General features: G+C 43.7%; 3 protein-coding genes across 5 annotated transcripts in view; 2 read left to right on the forward strand and 1 right to left on the reverse strand.

The window, feature by feature from the left end:
• Nucleotides 1–273: 273 nt before the first annotated feature.
• gle1 (GLE1 RNA export mediator) lies at nt 274–7,608 on the forward strand. 2 transcript variants are annotated; one of them, XM_055886538.1, is made up of 16 exons: nt 274–500; nt 782–1,033; nt 1,144–1,302; nt 3,438–3,586; nt 3,729–3,789; nt 3,881–4,135; nt 4,290–4,515; nt 4,637–4,749; nt 4,905–4,974; nt 5,111–5,253; nt 5,438–5,628; nt 5,811–5,940; nt 6,075–6,179; nt 6,279–6,361; nt 6,491–6,554; nt 6,715–7,608. In XM_055886538.1, exons 1-16 carry the CDS (start codon nt 402–404, stop codon nt 6,781–6,783), a joined length of 2,169 nt encoding a protein of 722 aa, XP_055742513.1. In that variant the 5' UTR covers nt 274–401; the 3' UTR covers nt 6,784–7,608. The 2 variants fall into 2 exon arrangements, with proteins under 2 accessions (XP_055742513.1, XP_055742512.1); XM_055886537.1 differs by having other exon boundaries at nt 275–500; nt 1,141–1,302.
• On the reverse strand, nt 7,583–11,049 carry LOC129826158 (prostaglandin E synthase 2-like). 2 transcript variants are annotated; one of them, XM_055886539.1, is made up of 7 exons: nt 10,728–11,047; nt 9,948–10,139; nt 9,452–9,507; nt 9,196–9,348; nt 8,799–8,999; nt 8,587–8,701; nt 7,583–8,435 (listed from the first exon to the last, which is right to left on the reverse strand). In XM_055886539.1, exons 1-7 carry the CDS (start codon nt 11,013–11,015, stop codon nt 8,307–8,309), a joined length of 1,134 nt encoding a protein of 377 aa, XP_055742514.1. In that variant the 5' UTR covers nt 11,016–11,047; the 3' UTR covers nt 7,583–8,306. The 2 variants fall into 2 exon arrangements, with proteins under 2 accessions (XP_055742514.1, XP_055742515.1); XM_055886540.1 differs by lacking the exon at nt 7,583–8,435 and having other exon boundaries at nt 8,593–8,701; nt 8,803–8,999; nt 10,728–11,049.
• Nucleotides 11,050–11,082: 33 nt separating this feature from the next.
• LOC129826155 (ral guanine nucleotide dissociation stimulator-like) overlaps nt 11,083–25,380 on the forward strand; it is a 42,753-nt gene continuing 28,455 nt past the window's right edge. Inside the window, exon 1 of the mRNA XM_055886536.1 lies at nt 11,083–11,850. Coding sequence (XP_055742511.1) covers nt 11,830–11,850 — 21 coding nt within the window. The 5' untranslated portion in view covers nt 11,083–11,829. The remainder of the gene's footprint in view (nt 11,851–25,380) is intronic.

The following is a 25,380-nucleotide window of genomic DNA, read 5'->3' on the forward strand; positions in this document are numbered from 1 at the left end:
TAGAAATATTTTGTATGAGTTGTATGAGTTCTATTTTTTATATTCAGTTGAAATGTACTGTACTGTTTAACAAAACAATAACAAAAGCTTAAAATGAGAGTGGACAGTCTGGTGTGTTTCACAAAAAGACTCAGAAAATGAAGGAAAAAATCTAGATAGTTATCCAGCTTTTACCCCCAGTATTTAGATGAACATTGTTCACAATATGTTACGATTTTACCCATTATGAGGGCAAAGTAGCTTTGAGGATAAACAGCCTTGACTCGGAACCATAGATATATCAGAGCCGGAAATGGACCACGTCGGAGTTTGACTTTCAGTGGCACTTATACCGCATTCAGCAGCTAGCCTAATAATCACCTCTCTTAAAGTGTTTGTCGTGTGTTTATTTACACGCCAAAATGCCTGCTGAAAGTTTACGATGGGATACATTGGAGGCCTTGAAAAGCTCACCAAAGGGAAGACTGAAATACAACCCAGACTGGCTCGAAAAGGGGGAGGTAATGAACGTCAACGTTAGCATGCTAGCTAACGGTTTCACATATATAACGTTAGCTCAAAGGTTCAAAGTTGTTTCGCATGTTCTGCATTCGCTAACTGACTAAAACAAAGTTACAACATCACCAATATAATTATTAGCCTGCTACCTACCTGGACCATGGCATGTCTACGATTTCAGTATTCTAGCCAACATTGGACACGTTTTAAATAAGCATTTCATTGGATTAGATATGTGATATAGCCTAACGTTACTGGTATGATCCTTTCTCGTCCCCTGCAGGATATTTTGTCAGGTTGTAATGAAGCTCCTAGCTTGTCCCCACTCTCTGGGCTCATCTTGAAGAGGCTTAACATGAGCCCTCGAGCGCTTCAGAAGACCTGCTCTTTGGGCTCTGCTTCCCGTGACCCAAGCCCAGGCCTGTCTGAGGAGGCCCCAGTCTCCTCAACCAGCCCCTTCCCTTCAGCCAATGCTCAGCCCACTCCCCTCTCTTCTCCACTACTGGTCCCCAGGTTGAAGAAAGACACAGAGCAGGCAAGTCTCTCTCCCGCTCTGTTTATACCATTTTGTTACTCCCTCTGCACACAATTTTTGTTACATTCGTATGTATTCACCACATTTGTCTTCATATCGATCCACAGCAGATTGTTGGTGATGAGGACAGTGCCCCAGATGCCAGCGACGATCTCAGTCCAGTCACCAACCCCATTCCTCCCCCCACCATCTCCCTGCTGTCTCCCAGGGCAACTCAAATGGAAGGATGTATACGCATTTGTGAGGAGAAACATCGTGCCAAAGCTAAGGTTGCAAAAGCTTTTGTCTTTTTTTTTCTTAGTTATCTTGTTCATGCATCAACATGGCATAATAATATATTGAATGCATTAACAGCAATTACCGTAACCAAACAAACATTGTAGATTAGAATGGTAAATGTGATATTGGTGTGCCATCCCCGCGGCCTCCGCAATGTATTAGTCCACTCAGACAGGCGTGCATCAGACAGGTGTCTTGTGTACCATAACAAAATATATACAGTACCAGTCAAAAGTTTGGACACACCTACTCCTTCCAGGGTTTTTCTTTATTTTTACTATTTTCTACATTGTAGAATAATAGTGAAGACATCAAAACTATGAAATAACACACATGGAATCATGTTGTATCCAAAAAATTGTTAAACAAATCAAAATAGATTTTAGATTATTCAAAGTAGCCACCCTTTGCCTTGATGACAGCTTTGCACACTCTTGGCATTCTCTCAACTAGCTTCATGAGGTAGTCACCTGGAATGCATTTCAATTAACAGGTGTGCTTTTAAAAAAAATCAATTTGTGGATTTTCTTTCCTTAATGCGTTTGAGCCTATCAGTTGTGTTGTGACAAGGTAGGGGTGGTATACAGAAGATAGCCCTATTTGGTAAAAGTCCAAGTCCATATTATGGCAAGATTGGCTCAAATAAGTTAAAGAGAAATGACAGTCCATCATTACTTTAAGACATGAAGGTCAGTCAATACGGAACATTTCAAGAACTTTGAAAGTTTCTTACATTTACATTTTTTACATTTTAGTCATTTAGCAGACGCTCTTATCCAGAGCGACTTACAGTAGAGTGCATACATTTTATTACATTTTTACATACTGAGACAAGGATATCCCTACCGGCCAAACCCTCCCTAACCCGGACGACGCTATGCCAATTGTGCGTCGCCCCACGGACCTCCCGGTTGCGGCCGGCTGCGACAGAGCCTGGGCGCGAACCCAGCCCAGCCTGGGTGCGAACCCAGAGACTCTGGTGGCGCAGCTAGCACTGCGATGCAGTGCCCTAGACCACTGCGCCACCCAAATGCAGTCGCAAAAACTATCAAGCACTATGATGAAACTGGCTCTCATGAGGACCGCCACAAGAAATGAAGACCCAGAGTTAACTCTGCTGCAGAGGATACGTTCATTAGAGTTACCAGCCTCAGAAATTGCAGCCCAAATAAGTGCTTCACAGAGTTCAAGTAACAGACACTTCTCAAGATCAACTGTTCAGAGGAGACTGCGTGAATCAGGCCTTCATGGTCAAATTTCTGCTAAGAAACTACTACTAAAGGGAACCAATAAGAAGAAGAGACTTGCTTGGGACAAGAAACACAAGCAATATCCTTTGGTCTGATGAGTCCAAATTTGAGAATTCTGGTTCCAACCGCTGTCTTTGTGAGACGCAGAGTAGGTGAAAGGATAATCTCCGCATGTGTGGTTCCCATTGTGAAGCATGGAGGAGGTGTGGGGGTGCTTTGCTGGTGACACTGTCAGTGATTTTTATTTAGAATTGAAGGCACACTTAACCAGCATGGTTACCACAGTATTCTGCAGCGATACGCCATCCCATTTGGTTTGCGCATAGTGGGACTATCATTTGTTTTTCAACAGGACAATGACCCAAAACACACCTCCAGACCGTGTAAGGCTATTTGACCAAGAAGGAGACTGATGGAGTGCTGTATCGGATGACCTGGCCTGCACAATCACCCAACCTCAACCCAATTGAGATGGTTTGGGCTGAGTTGGAACGCAGAGTGAAGGAAATGCACCCAACAAGTGCTCAGCATATGTGGGAACTACTTCAAGACTGTTGAAGAAGCATTCCAGGTGAAGCTGGTTGAGAGAATGCCAAGAGTGTGCAAAGCTGTCATCAAGGCAAAGGGTGGCTACTTTGAAGAGTTCCCACATGTTTATCACTTTTTTTGGTTACTACATAATTCTATATTTGTTATTTCATAGTTTTGATGTCTTGACTATTATTATACAATGTAGAAAATAGTACAAATAAAGAAAAACCTTGAATGAGTAGGTGTGTCCAAACTTTTGACTGGTACTGTATATGTGAGAACCATGGCATTATGTTAAGCTAGCATTTCATACCTAATCTAGACCCTTGAATTTCCTGGTGCAGATGGAGCTGAGTCTGAGGCAGGAGCTGCAGGAGAAGCTGGTGGCCTCAGTTGCGAGCCGTGAGTCGGAGCAGCTCAAACGCTTTGAAGAGTTGATGGAGCTGAAGCAGAGACAGGAGTACCAGAGTATGCGGGACATGATGGACAGAGAGTACACCCTGCTTGTTTTTATCTCTAAAGCATAATTGTCTCCTTTTCACCTACCAATATGCTGCTGACCCTGTGACAGAATTGAAAATGTGTTTAAATGTCAAGAATCTTAATTTGCTGCTTGTCTTTCTCTTGTTTAAAAGAACACAAGAAAGCATTGGGCGCCAAGAAAAGTTGAAAGAAGAGCACAAAAACAGAATAAAGGTATTGAAAGTTTAACCACGAACTTCAGAAAGCAAAATGCAAAACAGTCGTATTCAGATACAGGTTGAAAAACTTCCTCCGCCCCTCACAGATCCTGAACCTGCGCCTGCGGGAAGCGGAGCAACAGCGTTTGCGGGAGGCGGAATTTGAGAGGCAGAGACAGGTGGAGGGTAGGGAGAGACTGCGTGCTCTCAACGCCATCCAGGAAGAGATACTTCAACTCAATCAGCTCCTGGAGCCGGCCGCACCCACCCAGTCAGGCCCCTCCCCTGATCTCACATCCTATAGCACCCGTGCCAACCAGCTATGCTCCCAGGTGTCAGAGGTGGTGCGCATGACAGCGGAGGTCAGTGTGATTCTCTTTATCCCTCATCTATGGTTGTATGTGTCTTTGTCGAAGTAGACCCATGGTATGGGGGAGCGGGGAATACCATCTATTGTTTTCATCCTGTTTATGTCCTTGCTCTGGTCAATATGGGTAAGTGGTTGTGATTGTGTAGGGGGAGTTCCCCAGTGTGGAGGACATGACGGTGGCAGAGCGGGCACTGCATGAGATGAGGTCACTGATCCGGGTGATGCAGGAGGCAGCTGCCCAGGCCCAGGAGAAGAGGAAGAAGGAGCAGGAGGAGGAAGAGGAGCGCAGGAAGATGGCAGTGCTGCAGGCCCAGCAGGAAGAGCAGAAGAAGAGTGCAGCTCTGTCAGCCAAAGAGAATGCACGGAAAAAGGGTAAAGAGAGGGAGGATAAATGGATGGATAAAAATGTCTTTTTGATTACATAGGGTATGTACGAATGAGTGAAAGGTTAGGTAGTGAACAAGGGGTTTAAAAAGCACTCTTCTTTCCAAAGGCCTGCAGACTAAAGCCGAGCAGAGCACTCTGAAGTGGTACCAAGAGCTGCAGGACTCCGCTAACCAGTGTGCACAGTCTTTTGAAGGCTTGAACAACACTAAGGATATCCAGGTTGGTTGAAACTGTGCATGGGTGAGGAATGAACTGTGCCAGTATAGGAAAATGCAGTTCCCACATTATGATACACCTTCACATTAAAAGCTCAATTACAAACGATTGGCAACATTACCTTTTTGTTCCTATTACCTTTTACATTTGTTTTTCAGACAAAGAAACTAAGAATGGAGCTCCAGAAGGCGGCCACAATCCCTGTCAGCCAGATCTCCAGTATCTCGGGTGCGTCTGGGTTATGCAGAGGGCTCAGAGGCTTATAATGACACTCATTATATCTATGGTAAAGTGAAAGAAGGTGAACATTGCTATAATAATTGTGAGATTGAAATTGTCTGCTCCATGTTTGTCAAATAACCAGGTTCCAAGCTCAGGGAAATATTTGACAAGATTGACAAGCTGTTGTCTGGGAGATCAGTGGTATCTGGAGGGAAGTCTGTCTCCACCTCCCAGCATCCCAACGGCCTGGACTTTGTCAGCTACAAACTGGCCGAGAAGTTTGTGGTGAGTTCACATGACCTTGGCTTGAACTGCTGGAGACACAGGACTATTGGTCTGTATGGTCTCTTCCATACATTGCTGAATTTTTCTGTTACGTTTTATACTCCCGTAGTCATACAAATAAAAGACTGTAGTGTCTTGTTTTCATAGAGCTCTTAAATGCTTCCTTGTCAATTTGTTTCTCTAGAAACAAGGAGAAGAGGAGGTGGCGTCCCACCACGAGGCAGCCTTCCCCATCGCTGTGGTGGCCTCCGGGGTGTGGGAGCTTCACCCCAAAGTCGGAGACCTCATCCTCGCCCACCTTCATAAGAAATGCCCCTACGCCGTGCCCCACTACCCACCTATGAAGGATGGCACATCTGTAGAGGAATATCAGAAGTCAGTGAGGCATCACACTGTTTTGCAATGCATCTTGAACGAACTGTAATGAAACGGAAATTGATGTAATTCCATGACTTTGGGTTGAAAACACCTATGCTGCATTTCAAGTGAGTTGCTTACACGATCTAAGCAAATGAGGTTAGTTGCTCTGGCTGAAGTGTTGTTTTGTGTCCCACCAGAATCTTAGGCTACCGTGTGGAAGATGGAGGGGTGGAGGCTCAGGACAGCTTTTTGAAGAGGATGTCAGGAATGATCCGCCTCTATGCTGCTATCATACAGCTCCGATGGCCTAATGGCTCCAAGCAAGGGGTATCGACAATCCTACATTGTTTATATAACGAATGCTAATATCACTAACTATGTCAAAACACTTCACTGACCCTCCCAATTGCATACTGTTATTAGGCTGACCGTTATTATTATCATTGTGTCCACCCCTCCAGCCTGCCCCACATGGGCTGAACAACGGCTGGCGCTGGCTGGCTCAGATGCTGAACATGGAGCCCCTGGCAGACGTTACGGCAACACTCCTTTTTGACTTCCTAGAGGTGATGAGTCATGTCTCTGACACCTGTCTCCAAAGACGGTCTCTGGACTAGACATTTTATGCAGGTCACTGACGTCCACTGTTCTCGGTCTTCCCTTAGGTCTGTGGCAACGCCCTGATGACGCAGTATCAGGTTCAGTTTTGGAAGCTCATTCTGCTCATCCAAGAGGAATACTTGCCAAGGTACAATCACCACTCTCAGCAGTTCAGTTTTACATCAGAACAAAATAGTCTGCTGTGACTTTGTGGTACACTCTACCTTGGCCGCTCTTTCAATGCTCAGACTTCATGTTGTCATTTGTTCTCTCTTAGGATTGAAGCTGTCACCAGCCAAGGGCAGGCGGGCTCAGTCACGAGGCTCAAGCAGTTCCTGGAGGTGAGTGCTGCAAGGCCAAGCTTCAAGGCCAAGTATAGCACAGTATCATAGGCACCGTTGTTTAACTGACACTGATGCACTGTCTTTAAAACCTACTGAACTCTTAAAGTTGGTCAAAAATTATCCTGTGTTTGTGTTTTCTTTTTTGTCTCCCTATCAGAGTTCATTAAGAAGCAGGCAGATCCCTCCCCCCAAAGGCCAGCTGAGCTCCCACTTCTGGAGATCCTGAGTGGGGGAAGGATGGGAAAGAAGGTTTTGGACATGATGCATCAGTTAGATTCAAGGCTGCATCACCTCAGTCCACAACTCATAGAATGCACTAGGTAGAGAAGCTCTGTCTTGATGTGGAAGTTATGTTTGCAATGATGCACTATATTCTGATCAATTTGCTTAATAGTATGTATACGTAGTATAGTTGGCTAAAACCAAATTATAACTGGCTTGTATCGTGACTGAAACATGAACCATTGTATCCAATCTTCGTGCTAATCCTCCTGCATAGTCATCCGTTGTTTTTCTCCTTACCATTGTTGAGAACATTATACAATTAAGGTAGTTATGTAGCTTCTTGCTGTACAGTTCAAGGCTTTTTCATGTTTTTTTTGATTCACTGCAATGTGATTATTTTGCTTTACCAAATTCATATCATATGACTTATTTTAAACTGAGGGATTTCTTTCCCTTTTTTGTTTCTATTTGTATTTATTTTTTGTTGATTGCTTTTAGGTCTGATTACTCAATCATGACATCCCCTATTCAAGTCATATTGTCAGTGTGGTCATAATGGAATCTACCAACATGTTTATAATTTGTACATTTACATGTAATTAACTGTTTTTATATAGTGTGAGGATTGAAGGTTTGCATTTACCACTCTGTTAGTGCAGAACTTGTACCAAACCGTTAAGGCTGCGTTCACAGGCAGCCCAATCCCAGATCATTTAAAGAGCAGATGAAAACCGATCATAATTGGGCTGCCTGTCTAAATGCAGTCTTAGAGTGAAATGAATAATACAGGTGTAACGCAATTAAAACATGATACATTGTTTACTTATTTTTATATGTATGCACATCATTAGGCTGGTTAATACATAACAATTTCAACCAGTTTGTCCAATGGTAGCTCACAAATTATTATACCCATTTCACACTAACACCAAGCTATATCCTGCATAATTGAGAATACATTTTCTGACTGACAGACATCTGAGGTAGAAAACAAGACAATCCTGAAACAGGTAGCCATAATTGAGTATACTTTCCATCAAAGCATTACAAGTGTATTTCCTACTTTCATAACTTATGGAAGATCAAACCTAGAGGGAAAATTACATTAAGTCATCAACTGTAACCTTAGCTTGTTGAAAATAAAACGGGGGCAAATAAAAATGGAACCTAACATGCTAAGACTAGAGGTAATGTTTTACCCATGTCATACACGTTGTTCAAGTCTGCAGGGACACCAGGTAGACAGTAAACAAGTATCTAAACAGCTAATTGCTTCCAGTTTTTTGAAGAAAATCAACAAATCATTGGGTGCATTTTCACAGACAATATATCAAGGTTGGAAGTAGATTTCTGTAAATTGCAACAGGTGGAAAAGGTCCTTGGGACAAAATGTTATTGCCTATCATGCAGTCTTTACTTAACGCAATCACTTTTCCCATCTCATGACATCTACAGATTTAGTCTTAGGGCTGGAAGTGCTACTGAATTCAAGTCTCCTAGTGCTGGTCAATGTTTTGAGCAGGATCAGTTATGGTCCTCATGGCTTTCTGTAGCTTTCTCCATGCGTCTGTACCAGCTCTTCACTTTGGTGTTCTCCATCATGTCATTCCAGGCCTCAAGACCCTCCATCACTCTCAGAATCCCATACACTGCCTGCAGAAAGAGTCAAGGACAATCAGCAAAACACACTTTGGCTATTGTAAACAAATAGTCTCATCAGGAAATCTGCATCTGAGACAAAGTAGACAATACAAGTTCTAGAAGTCTAAGATAATACTTCACATGACAGATGTGATGCTCTTACCAGGTCAGCCAGATTGGGCTGGTTTCCACCCATGAACAACTTCTTGCCAATGGCTGCCACCCACTCATTGACTGCCTTGTACAGATCCTGTCTCACATCATCCTGCAAGTTGTGTCTGCAGGATAGAGGCATTCAATTTAAACAGAGCTCATCACTAAGCATTATTGGCTAGTTATATATCAGAGAATCACACAAAAAATGTTGTCACCCACCTACTTTTCAGTCTTTTTGAGATGACAAACATGGCAGCTGCTCCAACATACTTTGCAAAGAAGCCCTCATAAGTGCCAAACTTGCCCTCACGGACAATATAGTCAAAGGAGGCCAGGGCCTCTCCAGTGGACCGGTACACATTGGGCGAGATCAGGTGAACCAGCCAATCATCTGCCCACTTACGCCATTTGATCTCCTCTCTGAAGAAGATGGACAGTAAAGAGAAAGGGACATTTAAGCCTAGATGATGCTTGACAGAATCTATCAAGAGTAGTGATGCACAGTAGTATGTCTTTAGAGAGGTTTGGACAGATACATTAATTTTCATTAATATCCCATGCACTGAGAATTGTCATTATGGGCAGCAGTAATTTGGCATCCAATGTGTTCACCTACTTTCTGGAGTCTTTCTCTGGGTACATCGTCTGACCTTCAACTTCATTCACCATTACCCAGTACTTGTTGTTGAACTCTGTCACCTCCTTCCCCTTCTCATTGACCGCTTTCATCTCTGGGTAACAGCGCAGAATCTCTGAGATGGTTTTATCTCTGGAGGAAGAGAGAGAATTCAGAATGCTTAGTTATCATGATCAAGAAGGAACACTTTATGTAAAAAAAAAACTAGAACACTTCTCAGGAGGTAGCTACTTACTTGCTCACCAACTGTGTCTTCAAAGCGCTGATTATTACTGAGGAATCGTTCAGTTGCTGATAGGTCAAGAGCACAGAAGGAGAGCGATCACATGACAAGTTTTCCATCATCCCATACACACCTGTAACTAATACCAAGCCTAGCCAGCAGATCCGACCCACTTGCTTACAGGTGCACTATGGTGGGACAGGCTTCCTGTGTAGATTAAGCCACTGTAGAGCCGCTGCGAGATATGTACTTTAAATTGTCCCATTATCCCCACTGTTACACAGAAGACTGAGCAACTGCTAAAAAACTAGCAGTCGTTCAATCTTCTTTGTAACAGTTAAGATAATGGGACTATTCGGAGAACGCACTTCTTATCCCTGGAATGAGGTATGTTTTCCGAGCCATATATATACAGGAAGCCTGTCTGACCCTAGTGCAGCTGTAAATAAGCGGGTCGGATCTGCTAGCTAATACCAAGCCATGCAGAGTGACTCTGTCCCCCCCTTACCACATCATCGTTCACCATTAGGATTGGCATTTTTCTGTAAGTTGACCACCTGATTTCCTTCCTCATGACGGGGTTGACCTCCACAATCTCATATGGAAGCCGATGGTAGTCCAGAAAAGCTCGCACTTTACTGCAGAACGGGCAGGTCTTGTACTGGTACAGGGTCAACTTCAGGCCACCATCAGAATAAGCCTGTGGAAGAGATACAAGTCAGAAAAAGTCAATTTTATTAACTGCAAATATTTAAAAAGGCCAAATTTGGTTGAACGTGGATGTAACATTTTTATTTATTTATTTATTTATTTTACCGTTATTTTACCAGGTAAGTTGACTGAGAACATTTTTCTCATTTGCAGCAACGACCTGGTGAATAGTTACAGGGGAGAGGAGGGGGATGAATGAGCCAATTGTAAACTGGGGATTATTAGGTGACCATGATGGTTTGAGGGCCAGATTGGGGATTTAGCCAGGACACCGGGGTTAACACCCCTACTCTTACGATAAGTGCCATGGGATCTTTAATGACCTCAGAGAGTCAGGACACCCGTTTAACGTCCCATCCGGAAGACGGCACCCTACATTGGGCAAACTACATGACAAAAACACACCAGCCAGTAGTCCCAAATGTGGCGATGCGTTCCATTGTTTACAGGTCTGATTTATTAGGCAAACCACAAACAGGTTGTCAGCTGACACAATCCACCTGACATGCTTTGCTTCAGGTAGACTATATGGACATCAATGAAAATACATTTCATAGCTAATATTATTGCCCATTACCTTTGCTTCTTCTTCTTCAGCAAGGTGATGTTGGACAGACAACTGTATTGTTTTATACAAGCCAAGTCCCCCTCCAAGCAGGAACGCACAACCCAGGACACCGCCACCGCGCAGAGGAGAGAAGGGCAGTTTGGATCGGAATCCTGAACTGCCCGTTCCCTGTGCCCTGCTTGATCTATGCAGCGAGACCCTTGGAACCAGAGAGGCAATATTTCCAGCTAGACATACTGGAGACTCCAAAATGTGCCAGCCGATCTTACCGACAGTTCTCGCACAGGAAGCTCCCATCTTGATTTTACATAAGTTCCCACAATGCAGTGCGTAGGGACTTGTTCAAGAACATAGTATCGATTTGCGGTTTGGTTGGGTGTTGGGGTGTTCAAGAGCATCAATGTTTTTAGAAGCTTGAGGTCGGTCATACTGTAACAAAAAAAAATTATGCGTCTGGCTGCTACCTAAGAGCCGGACAGAAGGCAGTAAATAGATATTTGACATAGGTAGGCCAGTTGTTCTTTTTTTGCCAGTCTCAGTGCACAGCTGTAAATCATTTCCTCCAAAAGTTTATTTTGAATTTAAGTGGACAGAATAAGTTACTGCGTGATGCTGCTATGTACACCAAAGCAAAATGATAGGATCAGGCATTATATGACCCGTAATTTGTATTTTTTATTTATTTAGTTAACTTCATTTGTATGACTATTTTGGGGGGGTTAAATTAACAATTGCAAATAAAGAAATCGCATGAAATTGTTCAAATCAGACCAATGCGCATTGCATGCTTCCTATGGTTGCAGGAGGGCATAATCAAGATAGAGGATGAAGCTAGAAATTAAATGCACGAATGCTGCAATTTATTGTGTAGTTTAGACTAATAGCTGAATAGACTAGTACAGTAACTGTTATCCTACTACAGTACATGTCATCTCAAGGTGGTGCTGGACTCACTGGACATTTCCACAAGGGTAAACATACACGCTAATTTGATGCACGAGCATCACTGTGGATAATATCGTTATCAAAATGCTGGATGCTGGTGCAGAATAAAAGCTAATATATCCTGAACATGCACGAGAAGAGATTTTAAGGTCATGAATCTGAGAGGATGATAATGCTGGAAAAACAGGTATGCTTACAGTTACAGTCACCTGGGAAACATTTAGTATGTGAGATGCACCTGTCCTGTCACTCTGTTGTAGTGTTGCATAGACCCACATAATAAATAATACACCATCATATTATTATATTATATTTTTTACTTTGGTAGATTATTTTAACCTGAAACCTCACTGGATAAACCCCTGACCTAGATGCATGTGAATAGTAATTTGTCAGCATGCCCATAACCCCCAATATGTTTATGACTCTCTTGGATGTGTGGATAATTCTCCCAATGTACTACCCTGAAGCTGAAACATCATCCCCTCATCGTCATCGAATGAGCAAACATCATTATCACATCCATCATTGGAACTGCATCTGTTAGTCAGTATCCTTGGATATGGTTTGAATGTGATACACACACACTCTCATTTTTTTTCTCTCGCTCACACACACGCACACACACACACACACACACACACACATATACACGTAAATCCATGCACGTGCGCATACACAAACATTCACACACATACACATACACTCATGCATGCACATACAAGCACACCTTTCTACTTAAAAGATGAAGGGCATGGCGCTGAATATTTAAGTGCCTGTATGTTGTTTCTGGACAGGCTGTGCATTGATAAGAATGAACAATAAACACAATGATATTCTTGGCAAGGAAGTGAAGCTTTCTAGGAAATATGCTTTTTGGATCAGGCCCACTGGCCTTCAGCATCAGAGGGAGGGGGACCTCCCATGGTTAAACTCCAAAGTCAGCTCTTGGGCTATAAAAAAGCAAAGAAAGCCTACCCCAAAAATAACAAACTCGCTCTAACAGCCGTTGAAAATGGACTTGTTTTATATCTTTTCCCCCCTGCCCTTTAATCATCAAAATAAGTTGCAATGTGAGATAACTTACAATATGATGCTTTTATATGTAACCTTACCTTGCAGGTTGTCATTGTTCCAATGGTATAAAGCAGAGGGGGCTGGTGGGAGGAGCTCTGGGAGGACAGGATCATTGTAATGGCTGGAATGGAATCTTTGAAATGGTACCAGACACACCAAACACATGTCTGACTCTGTCCAGTTGATTCCATTCCAGCCATTACAATGAGCCCATCCTACTATAGCCCCTCCCAACAGCCTTCTCTGGTATAAAGTCTATACCATTACTGCTGTAAGAGCCATTTCGGCCTACTTTTGTGGCTGTTGTCCATTTGTGTATTCCACATCATTTGTACACTAGAGGGCACTATGTGTTGGGTCATCGGTCACAGGTCACATGTATATTGGTGCACAGGTGACCAGGAAGTAGGGATGCACAGGTATGGAGAGCATACAGTTCTCACCGTTGACATTATGGAACTAAGATGAGCCTACGTACCTGTAATACAACCTGGTCTCCGGGCAATTCGGCTGCAGAAACCAGGCGGGGTAATAACATCTGCCTGTATGGAATTATTGCTATTTTATCTTTGCTGATAAATGGGCAAAAGACCCAACCAAAGAGCGACGTTTGGAAAGTAGTTATTTTTGCACGTGTCTATGAACATTTGTAAATCCCAGTGTATTCCACCTGTGTTAGTGGCTATCGGGAAGGTTAGCTACTACAACTACAGTTTGGATCCTGTTAGTAACTATCCCAGGCTAACTAGGTGCCGACATGGAAGTTCCATGAAATTATTTGGAGATCACCAAAGACGTTTTGTGTTCACAACATGCTGAAATTGGAGAAGAAATAGGATATTATTAATAACAAATAGATGATGTCCGGTGGCCTAGACTATTATGCTCTTAAAGTTTAAAAAAAAAACAGACGTTTAAGGCTTAGTTATAGCGAAACACATTAATTCTGATCTTCATTTTGACAGTTCATTGCAAAAGTTATATATTTTGGTCTTTTAGTAGTAAATCTAGCTCTTTTTGAAATCGTGATTTAGAGAAGGTGCCTCTATGTCATCTCAAGGGAGGGGTTTGGTATGAAATACACTCCCTTATAGATGCTACATGTGCTGGGGGGTACCACCGCAATGCTTACTTTAAAAGCAGGTGACAGCGTGCCTTATTTGGCAATGGTCTTGGTAAGTGGAGTGTGACAATATGCACAACATGGCCAAAATTATATGGACACCTGCTCATCAAACATCTCATTCCAAAATCATGGGCATTAATATGGAGTTGGTCCCCCCCCCCTTTGCTGCTATAACAGCCTCCACTATTCTGGGGAAGCTTTCCGCTAGATGTTGGAACATTGCTGCGGGAACTTGCTTCCATTCAGCCACAAGAGCATTAGTGAGGTCGGACACTGATGTTTAGCGATTAGGCCTTGTTCGCAGTCGGTGTTCCAATTCATACCAAAGGTGTTCGATGGGGTTGAGGTCAGGACTCTGTGCAGGCCAGTCAAGTTCTTCCACACTGATATCAACAAACCATTTCTGTATGGACCTTGCTTTGTGTACTGGGGGCATTGTCATGCTAAAACGGGAAAGGGCCTTCCCAAACTGTTGCCACAAAGTTGGAAGCACAGAATCATTTAGAATGTTGTTGTATGCTGTAGCGTTAAGATTTCCATTCACTAGAAAGGGGGCCAAGCCCGAACCATGAAAAACAGCCCCATACCATGATTCCTCCGCCACCAAACGTTATAGTTGGCACTATGCATTCGGGCAGGTAGCATTCTCCTGACATCTGTCAAACCCAGATTTGTCTGTCGGACTGCCAGATGGTGAAGTGAAATTAATCACTCCAACTCCAGAGAACGCATTGCCAATTTCCACTGCTTCAGAGTCCAATGGTGGCAAGCTTTACACCACTCCAGTCGACGCTTGGCATTGCACTTGGTGGTCTTAGGCTGCTCAGACATGGAAACCCATTTCATGAAGCACCCGACCAACAGTTATTATGCTGACTTTGCTTCCAGAGGCAGTTTGTAACTGGGTAGTGATTGTTGCAACTGAGGACAGAAGATTTTTAAGCGCTACGGGCTTCAGCAACCGGCGGTCTCGTTCTCTGATCTAGTGTGGCTTACAACTTTGTGGCTGAGCTGTTGTTGCTCCTAGATGTTTCCACTTCACAATAACATCACTTACAGTTGACCGGGGCAGTTCTACTAGGGCAGAAATTTGACGAACTGACTAGTTGGAAAGGTGGCATCCTATGACGGTGCCACGTTGAAAGTCACTGAGCTCTTCAGTAATGGGCCTGTCAGCAACGGTTGTGGCTGAAATATCTCATAAAAATGTTGATGTAATAAATGTATCACAAGCCACTTTAAACAATGCCACTTTATATAATGTTTACATACCCTACATCAGTCATCTCATATGTATATACTGTACTCTATACCATCTACTGCATCTTGCCTATGCCGTTCGGCCATCGCTCGTCCATATATTCTTATGTACATATTCTTATTCATTCCTTTACACTTGTGTGTATAAGGTAGTTATTGTTAGATTTCTTGCTAGATGTTACTGCATGGTCAGAACTAGAACCACAAGCATTTCGCTACACTCGCATTAACATCTGCTAACCATGTGTATGTGACAAATAAAATTTGATTTGATTTAACTGAATCCACTAATTTTAATGGTGGCCATATACTTTTGTATATATAGTGTATGTTTGGATACACACAGTATATATGCATATATGGGCATATACAATGCATTCGGAGAGTATTCAAACACCATTCCCTTTTTCCAAATTGTGTTACATTACAGCCTAATTCTAAAATTGATTTTTTTAAATCCCTCATCAATCTACGCACAATATCCCATAATGACAAAGCGAAAACAGGTTTTTATAAATTTTTCCAAATTTATAAAAATGAAAACAACAGAAATACCTTATTTACATAAGTATTCAGACCCTTTGCTATGAGACTCGAAATGTATCTCAGGTGCATCCTGTTTTCATTGATAATTCTTCAAATGTTTCTACAGGTTGTGAATTAGAGGGTAATGCCTCTGGAAGTTATACACTGATTGAGTAGGTGGAGTTATGGACATTGTACTCCTATAAGACTAGAGAGACGGTTAGAGAGACAGGTCCTCAGTTTAGGGTTCTTTAATGTTGATTGGAGATTAACAATGTCTGCAATTCTGTGCCATGTCAATCAGCTGTGATTATCCAATGAACTGTTTATCCATACAAGATGTGGTCTTACTTACAGTTTTGGTGATCATGCACAGTGATGAATAATGTCCAAAACTGAGATTTGTGTTCACAGCAGTAGGTGGCGAGCTGCACTTGGTAATGAACTAAACACGGTCATTACGGAGTTCTTAAAGGGACAGGCTTTCTTACACAGCCGCCCCGAATGTATGCTACGACATTCTAACCAGATGGAAAGTCTGTTCTAGGTGACAGGTTCTTCTGCATCGTCATCAAGGATGGCTGGGATCTGCACCAGCCGGGCCACTGGTCGTAGGTAAGTCTAACCCTTGACCTGGATAGCAGCAGTCCAAATACGTCCATCAGCTCCGGGGTAAATATGACTCACCTTCCCGACAGGTCAGAGAACTCGAGGGAGCTGAGGGTCCACGATGAGAACCACTTGATCGACAGTTAGTTCTCTTCCATCCTTCCTCCACTTCTATCTTTCCTGTAGACTTGGCAAGTAATAGCAAACGAACTGGGACCAAAATAAATTGGCAAGGACTTGGCTTTGCCTTCAGCAGCGTTTCCCTAGGATGTTACTGGAGTCATACAAAATCTGAGGAAGAGATGTGTTGTAGCGTCCCATTAGTAGGAGGCTCGTGTGACGGGATCTGGGTCCGTGACATCGGAGGAGAGGTACCCAAGGGGTTTTGCGTTGAAGATTCCCTCCACTTCAGTAAGCACAGTGCAGAGCACGGTTTCAGTGTTGGTCTGTTCCTTGAGTATGACCTTGAGAGCAATCTTCACTGAGTTCACCTTTCTTTCCCACGTTCCAACAAAGTGAGGGCTTGGCGGGTTTAACTGGAATGTTATCCTCTGCTCGGCCAACTGTTCCTTCAGGTGGGGGGGCCATCACTTTGAAGGCCTCTCGCAGTTCTCTGTCTCCTCCAACGAAGTTCGTACCATTGTCTGAAAGAAGTTCGAAAGGCTTGCCTCGACGTGCAATGAAGCGTCTTACACCTTGCCCAAACCGGCTGCGTGCCTGCGCCATCGTGCGCTATCGTGCATAAATTTATTTTGCCCCCCCACACCAAACGCGATCACGACACGCAGGTTAAAATATCAAAACAAACTCTGAACCAATGACATTCATTTGGGGACAGGTCGAAAAGCATTAAACATGTATGGTAATTTAGCTAGTTAGCTTGCACTTGCTAGGTAACGTTAATTTGTCCTATTTAGCTAGCTTGCTGTTGCTAGCTAATTTGTCCTGGGATATAAACATTGAGTTGTTATTTTACCTGAAATGCACAAGGATCTCTACTCCGACAATTAATCCACACATAAAACGGCCAACTGAATCGTTTCTAGTCATCTCTCCTCCTTCCAGGCCTTTTCATCGTTTAAATGATATGGTGATCGCATCTAAACTTTCATTGTATTACCACGACTACCGGCAAAACAGTTCGTCTTTCTATCACCCACGTGGGTATAACCAATGAGGAGATGGCACGTGGTTACCTGCTTCTATAAACCAATGAGGAGATGGCACGTGGGTACCTGCTTCTATAAACCAATGAGGAGATGGCACGTGGGTACCTGCTTCTATAAACCAATGAGGAGATGGGAGAGGCAGGACTTGCAGCGCGATCTGCGTCAGAAATAGGAACGACATCTATTTTAGCCCTTGGTGTCGCAGACGCTTGTTGGCGCGCGCAAGCAGTGTGGGTGCAATAATTGAATAACATGGATTACAAAATGTATTTTGCGGCGCTCGCGCACGTGACGTGTCCGGTCTGGTCAGCATGTTAGAGACATCAGGAAGGTATCGGCATCCAGGCTCTCCAGGAGGTCCAAGTGGGTGCAGCGGCTGCTCAATGCATTTGTAGACGATGCCCCATCTCTTTTTGTTGCGACGTCCGATTTGTATTTTGAATGGTCCGAAACAATTCACTCCAGTAGAGTAAAAGGGTGGCTTGTACAGTTGCAGACGAGCAGAAGGTAAGTCTGCCATATTTGGAACTTCAGGTTTGGCGATCAATCTTTGCCATTGCAAACAGGTGTGCTGAAACTTCCGGATGGCTTCCCTTCCCCGCAGAATCCAGTGTCTATGACTCTGTTCTGCCAGAACCCTCTCTGGGCCGGGATGGAGGAGAGTCTCGTCGAAATCTTGAATGAGTAGCATGGTCAGCGGATCATTTGGATCCAAGACGATGGGGTGCATAGCATCCATCTCCAGGTGCTTTGCTCGTCGCAGTCTAAAGCCAACTCTAAGGAGTCCCGAATCCTTATCATACTCAGGAAACAAGGGACCCAGACGACAGTTAGAAGGTATAGACCGGTTTGACATGATGGCCTGGACCGAGTGATGTGATCCGCTGGGTGGTTCGCGGTATCCACATACCTCCAGTTGGCTACATCCGTAAGGTTCTGAATCTCTGTAACTCGAGTTCCTACAAAGACCTTGTATCTACAAGATTCTGACTTGAGCCAATGAAGGACTGTGGTGGAATTGGACCAGAGGATGACTTGTCCGATGGGCAGGGTGAGTTGTGCTTGGAGGACACTGGCCAGCTGAGCTCCAGTGAATGCAGAACTCAACTCCAAGCGTGGCATCAACAGCTGCTTCTTTGGCGCAATGCGAGACCTGGCCAGAACGAAGTAAATGTTTACTTGCTTCTGGTCACATGTAGGCAACAGAGCCATATGCTCTCTCTGACGCATCACTGAATATGTGCAGATCTCTGGTCGACTGTCAGCATATGGTGGTGTGTAAGTTCTGGGGAGTTCCATCTGGAAAAGGTCAGGAATGTCTTTTTCCCAGACAAGCCATCTGTCCAGCAGCCTCTGAGCTGAATGGGGTCATCCCAACCTATCCCTTCTTTCCACAGGTCCTGGACGAGTACTTTGGCTTGGGTTGTGAAAGGCGTGATTTAGCCTAGTGGGTTGTATTGAAGGGTGAGCATGCTGTAGATATTCGTCATTGTAGGTTTGGAGCGCTCCACAGTGCTGTGCTTGTATCCTAAGGAGTCTCTGAGGCAGTTCCAACATAGCCACAGGGTTAGTTCCTGGAGATGCGTGCTACTTTGGGAAAGCCACAGTTTTCTGCTTTCTGATCTGGCCTCGGGTGGAAGGTGCTTGATGACAGTTGGTACATTGCTAGCCCACTGTCGTATCTCAAAGCCTCCAGTATGGAGCAACTGCCACAGTCCATTAGCAAAGTTTCTTGCTTCATCGGCAGAGGGGATGCTTTGAAGGCAGTTATCCACGTAAAACTTCACAAGCTCTTCGTTGGCTCCTATGTTGTCCTGAACGTGTTGCTGCAGAGGGTAGATGGCGCAACAGGGACTACAAGTCGTGCTGAATGGCAAGACCTGCCACTCATAGATGCTCGGTTCTTCAGTTCTATGCATGTTCTGCCAGATGAATAGTAGCACCGGTTTGTCAACTGGTAAGAGGCGGATCTGAGGAAACATGCCTTTGATGTCACCACTTACAGCTACGGCATATTGACATAATCTGAGGAGGCCACAGAGCAGGGATGGTCCCAATGTTGGTCCAGGGAACAGGTCATTGAGCGACTATCCTTTATGCTGTAACGAACAGTTAAACACAATACTGTCCTTTCCATTGTGATGCACAATATGGTGGGGTATAAACCAGGCCTCAGTAGATTGTTCAGCTACCTCGGGTGGCACCAGTGACACGTAACCTGCCTTCTGCAGCTTCTCGATCTTTTGGCAGTACACCTCGGGTCTTTTACATTTACATTTAAGTCATTTAGCAGACGCTCTTATCCAGAGCGACTTACAAATTGGTGCATTCACCTTATGATATCCAGTGGAACAACCACTTTACAATAGTGCATCTAACTCTTTTAAGGGGGGGGGGGGGGGGGGGGTTAGAAGGATTACTTTATCCTATCCTAGGTATTCCTTAAAGAGGTGGGGTTTCAGGTGTCTCCGGAAGGTGGTGATTGACTCCGCTGACCTGGCGTCGTGAGGGAGTTTGTTTCACCATTGGGGTGCCAGAGCAGCGAACAGTTTTGACTGGGCTGAGCGGGAACTGTACTTCCTCAGAGGTAGGGAGACGAGCAGGCCAGAGATGGATGAACGCAGTGCCCTTGTTTGGGTGTAGGGTCTTTGGCAAGTCTTCACTCCATGCTAGGGAGGCATAGGGCTGAACGCCATCAAATTCTATTCTAGAGGTGGACGTCTGGAGAAGGGTCATGGCTTGCTGGTCTTGTTTCGAGCAAGTTGCCAGCTTCTCACTCACATAGGGAAGGGTATTGATCTGCCAAAGTCACTCCACGTTTCTGAAGAGCTCGGCAGAAGGCGAGACGGTAGTGGTGAACAGGCACTGTTCAGCTGGTGCTGTGTGGACAAAGCTAGTAGGGCCTTGCAGGGACCAGCCGAGTTCGGTGTGGACGGCAATGGTTTCACCAGGTGGGCCTGTTCACACTGGCTGTATGGGTATCAGGAGGTGAGGCATGTCTGAACCTTTCAGCAACAGAGGTTGAGCTTGGTCCACCGGTGGCAAAGGCAGCTTACAGAGGTGGTCATATCGCTTTTGGAGAGCTGCTACTGGGCAGGAGTGTTCGGAAAGGCCTAGGTTGTCTGCGGTGAATGCCTGATATATCTGATAGTACCTGGAAGGTTTGAGCAAGGGAGGACACGTCAAAGGTCACTGAGGCACCTTGCAGTTGCACAACGTCTTGTCGAACTGTCCTGAGGATGAGGGTCTCAGGCTCAGAATTGAGGTTTAGTTTTTGAACATCCTGTGATGATGCTACGCTCTGAGCCATCGTCGAGCACGGCGTATGTCTCCAGGTAGCTTTTCACAAGCTTCCCACAATAAGTTGGGTAAATTTTGGCCCATTCCTCCTGACAAGAGCTTGTGTAACTGAGTCAGGTTTGTAGGCCTTCTTGCTCGCACACACTTTTTCAGTTCTGCCCACACATTTTCTATAGGATTGAGGTCAGGGCTTTGTGATGGCCACTCCAATACCTTGACTTTGTTGTCCTTAAGCCATTTTGCCACAACTTTGGAAGTATGCTTGGGGTCACTGTCCATTTGGAAGACCCATTTGCGGCCAAGCTTTAACTTCCTGACTGATGTCTTGAGATAGCCAATGTTAAATTTCAATTAATAGGATTCATATAATATTTAATAAATATAGTACGCAACAAATCTTGGCTGATTTCGTTTGATTTTCCCATGATGTCAAGCAAAGAGATTTTCCCATGATGTCAATGAGCCTATCAGAAGCTTCTAAAGCCATGACATCATTTTCGGGAATTTTCCAAGCTGTTTAAAGGCACAGTCAACTTAGTGTATGTAAACATCTGACCCACTGGAATTACAGTGAATACAGTGAATTAAATGTGAAATAATCTCTGTAAACAATTGTTGGAAAAATTACTCGTGTCAGGCACAAAGTAGATGTCCTAACCGACTTTCCAAAACTATAGTTTGTTAACAAGAAATTTGTGGAGTGGTTAAAAAAGGTTGAAGTTTTAATGACTTCAACCTAAGTGTATGTAAACTTCCGACTTCAACTGTAGGTACATGGTTGCAAAGGGCATCAGTGTCTTAACAGCTCGATTTTCCAAGGCAGGCTACTCTGGGTACAGCCCTATCCAGAAATCTGTCAGCGGCTTCTGATTAAATTCAATTTTCACAGAACCGCTTGTTGCAATTTTCTTGTTCAGATATTGGTAAGTGTACTGGAGGCAGGGCATGAAAGGGATAATGAATCCAGTTGTTTGTGTTGTCCATTTCGGGAAAGTACCTGCGTAATTGCGCACCCAGCTCACTCAGGTACTTCACTATATCACATTTGACATTGTCCGTAAGCTTGAGTTAATTTGCACACAAACAATCATACAATGACGGAAAGACCTGTGTGTTGTCCTTGATAATGCAGATAGAGAATAGCTCCAACTTCTTAATCATAGCCTCAATATTGTCCCTCACATTGAATATAGTTGCAGAGAGTCCCTGTAATCCTAGATTCAGATCATTCAGGCGAGAAGAAACATCACCCAGATAGGCCAGTTGTGTGAGAAACTCGTCATCGTGCAAAGGGTCAGACAGGTGAAAATGATGGTCAGTAAAGAAAACTTTAAGCTCGTCTCTCAATTTTAAAAAAACGTGTCAATACTTTGCCCCTTGATAACCAGCACACAGTATGTTGTAAAAACATTACATGTTCGCTGCCCATATCATTGCATAGTGCAGAAAATACACGGGAGTTCAGGGGCCTTGCTTTAACAAAGTTAACCATTTTCATTGTAGTGTCCAAAACGTCTTTCAAGCTGTCAGGGATTCCCTTGGCAGCAAGAGCCTCTCGGTGGATGCTGCTGTGTACCCAAGTGGCGTCGGGAGCAACTACTTGCATGCGCATTACCACTCCACTATGTCTCTCTGTCATGGCTTTTGCGCCATCAGTACAGATACCAACACATCTTGACCACCAAAGTCCATTTGATGTCACAAAGCTGCCCAGTACTTTAAAAATATCCTCTCCTGTTGTTCTGGTTTCCAGTGCTTTGCAGAAGAGGATGTCTTCCTTAATTGACCCCCCACCATAAACGTAACGGACATATACCAGGAGCTGTGCCAGGCCCGCCACGTCAGTTGACTCATCCAGCTATAATGCATAGAATTCATTGGCTTGTATGCAAAGCAGTAATTGTTTCAAAACATCTCTTGCCGTGTCATTGATGCGTTGTGAAACAGTGTTGTTTGATGAAGGCCTTGTCTGTGTAGTTTTTCAGTCCTTTTCCCCCAGCAATGTCCCATCCATATCCGCCGCAGCAGGAAGAATTAAGTCCTCCATAATAGTATGGGGCTTGTCTGTCCTAGCCCCTCGTAGCTCACCATATAAGACGCTTCTAGCCACTTCTTATTAATGGTATCTGTTGCCTTTATACATGTCTTACTACTCAAAAGTTGTATTTCATGCTTAACTTTTTCCTGTGTGTGTCAAGAATGGTCCACCCCCCAAAGGACATCCAGCCAACTTGACACAGCTGTGGGAAGCATTGGAGTCAACATGGGCCAGCATCCCTGTGGAACGCTTTCGACACCTTGTAGAGTCCATGCCCAAACGAATAGAGGCTGTTCTGAGGGCAAAAGGGGGGAGGGGTGCGCCTCATTATTAGGAAGGTGTTCCTAATGTTTGGTATACTGTATCCAATGTATATTTTATGGAAAAGAGATGTTGTATGTTTCTGGACGATGCACAATGCTGCCTTGATGACAGCATGACCGAGTGGCACAGGTTACTGTTCCATTTGAGAAGGGTGCTCCTCCCGCTCAGCGCTTTTGCCCGCTCATGTCACGGTTCATAGGCCGGAGCACCGCAGTTAATAGAACTCCCTCACTGAGGCAAGACTTGCATGAATTCAGCCATGGCATTGGCCACACGATTTTTCTCCATGAGGGGAAAGCTTTGCCGTACAGTTTCCATGACAACTGCTCTTCTACAGTAGGCAGGCAATGTGGATCTCTGCATCTGAAAACAGTTTTCAGTGTCTCAAACCTTATTCTATTGAACATAGCACATATACTATTTTCACTGCCCATCTATCTGTCTACCTATAGCCAATGTTAAATTGCACCACAATACTATCTGCGAATTACGATTTAGTTTACATTTCAAATCTGTCTCTTGGGTTGTTCCACCTCAAAAACATAGAGGATTTCGTCACCCACCATCTCAGATTGTTCTGAAATCATTTCTGTTGTTAGAAACAGATAAGATAAGCATTCCTGCAACATCATTTTGTTGAAAGACAATTTGAACAATTTGAGCTAATTGATTGCACCCAAATTTGCCATTTCAATTAATAGGATTCATATAATATTTAATAAATATAGTACGCAACAACCAATTTAGACCAAACCTCTTCTTAACAAGGATTAAGACGTGATGACACCAAGCCCACCCCAATGGCTAGTATAAAGTACCAGTTCTCTATGTCTGACAAGTAGTATGAAGCTGCAGATTGGAGTATTGTTTCCTCATACAATGTACTCTATTCAGTGAATTTGATTATGGTTATTTTCCCCTGTTCAGAGAAATTCTGACCACTAGAGGGTGCTGTTCCTGCTATTAGTGGGAAAAAGTGTGAAGAATCCCCCCCCTTCCTCAATGTTAATTCAAGATTGAACCTCCAAATGATTTATACATGTAGAGTGAAGAGTTAAAGTCAGAACAATGTATTTGCCCAAATACACATCAAAGAAAAATCATCAACAGAGCTGAGGACTACTCATATCTCATTTTATTATTTCACTTTCTTTTCCTTTAGTGCATCTTCTATTGCAGTGATGTATCTACATCCCAAATGATGTTGGCGACCAGTTGCAGGGGTCGTTGCATTAATGGTGCAGATGATGCTTGGTTTTGGTACATAACATGTGTCCTTTATGTTTGGCCAAGAGAATGACCTTGCTGGATAACTTGGATGCATGAATTTCAACTTTACGTCCATGTTTTCATCATCCACAGCATCTGCAGTTCCAATCCAGTACTCACCATAGCAGCAAACTATAACACAAGAACTCTGCCAGGAACCCGCATCTTCCATTACTTTGTTCCACTCTCCAAAAGCCTCATAGGTGCAAAGAGAGTTTCCAGTGAGACATATTATGCCATTAAGTTTGATATGGTCCTTGGGAAATCCATAGATGAGCATACAGTGGTGAATGTGTGAGAATCTTATTTTCTAATCAGACTGATACTATATAATGGCTGTTGGGGTGGGCTTGGTGTGGGGTGTGGAGGGTCTGTGTGTGGCTCTTGACCATTTATTTGGATTCCTCGTCTTAATCATTGGTAGGATGAAGTTTGGTACAACTCGGATGTTAGGTACTATATTTATTGAATATTATGTGAATCCTACAAATGAAAAGGGCCAATTTGGTTGCAGTCAATTAGCTTAGGTTCAAATTATATTTCAACCAAATAATGTTACAGGAATGCTTATCTTATCTGTTGCTAACTGCAGAAACCATTTCAGAACAATCTGAGATGGTGGGTGTCATGGCTTGCTGAAATGACATGGAATGACCCTCTTCTCACTTCTCTGAATGAGCATTGTACACTACATGTTGATGCTTTTGAAACGTATATTTCACAACCGTGAATCCCCCTGGTGAATGATGAAACAGGACGTTAGTCATATTCCAGAATTGTACATTGTACACAAAAGTACCAAGTGTGTATGTGCGGTCTTTAGGGGAGGAACAACTTTTTTTCCAATCTTGTAAGAAATTACTTTAGCCTTTAGCCATTTGAGGTAAAAGCCGTGTGACCTACATATCATGCATAAGATTCATTTTAGCTCTGCTATTAGTTTGAAACCCTAGGGAGCTACTAGAGATGGTAGCTGGGGCATCAACAGAAGCAGTACTTCATGCAGGAAGATGCATGGAC

The sequence above is a fragment of the Salvelinus fontinalis genome, chromosome 28 (assembly GCF_029448725.1).
Source record: "Salvelinus fontinalis isolate EN_2023a chromosome 28, ASM2944872v1, whole genome shotgun sequence".
Classification (NCBI taxonomy): Eukaryota; Metazoa; Chordata; class Actinopteri; order Salmoniformes; family Salmonidae; genus Salvelinus; species Salvelinus fontinalis.

What these genes read in the sequence shown, in the direction of transcription:
- gle1 (XM_055886537.1), top strand. Translation starts at nt 402, where the DNA reads ATGCCTGCTGAAAGTTTACGATGGGATACATTGGAGGCCTTGAAAAGC. An exon ending in AGCACAAAAACAGAATAAAG is followed by an intron (nt 3,790 to 3,880) that starts GTATTGAAAGTT and finishes CGCCCCTCACAG; the next exon opens with ATCCTGAACCTGCGCCTGCG. An exon ending in ACAACACTAAGGATATCCAG is followed by an intron (nt 4,750 to 4,904) that starts GTTGGTTGAAAC and finishes TTTGTTTTTCAG; the next exon opens with ACAAAGAAACTAAGAATGGA.
- LOC129826158 (XM_055886539.1), bottom strand. Translation starts at nt 11,015, where the DNA reads ATGGGAGCTTCCTGTGCGAGAACTGTCGGTAAGATCGGCTGGCACATT. An exon ending in TAATGGTGAACGATGATGTG is followed by an intron (nt 9,508 to 9,947) that starts GTAAGGGGGGGA and finishes TTGACCTATCAG; the next exon opens with CAACTGAACGATTCCTCAGT. An exon ending in AGCCCAATCTGGCTGACCTG is followed by an intron (nt 8,436 to 8,586) that starts GTAAGAGCATCA and finishes CTCTTTCTGCAG; the next exon opens with GCAGTGTATGGGATTCTGAG.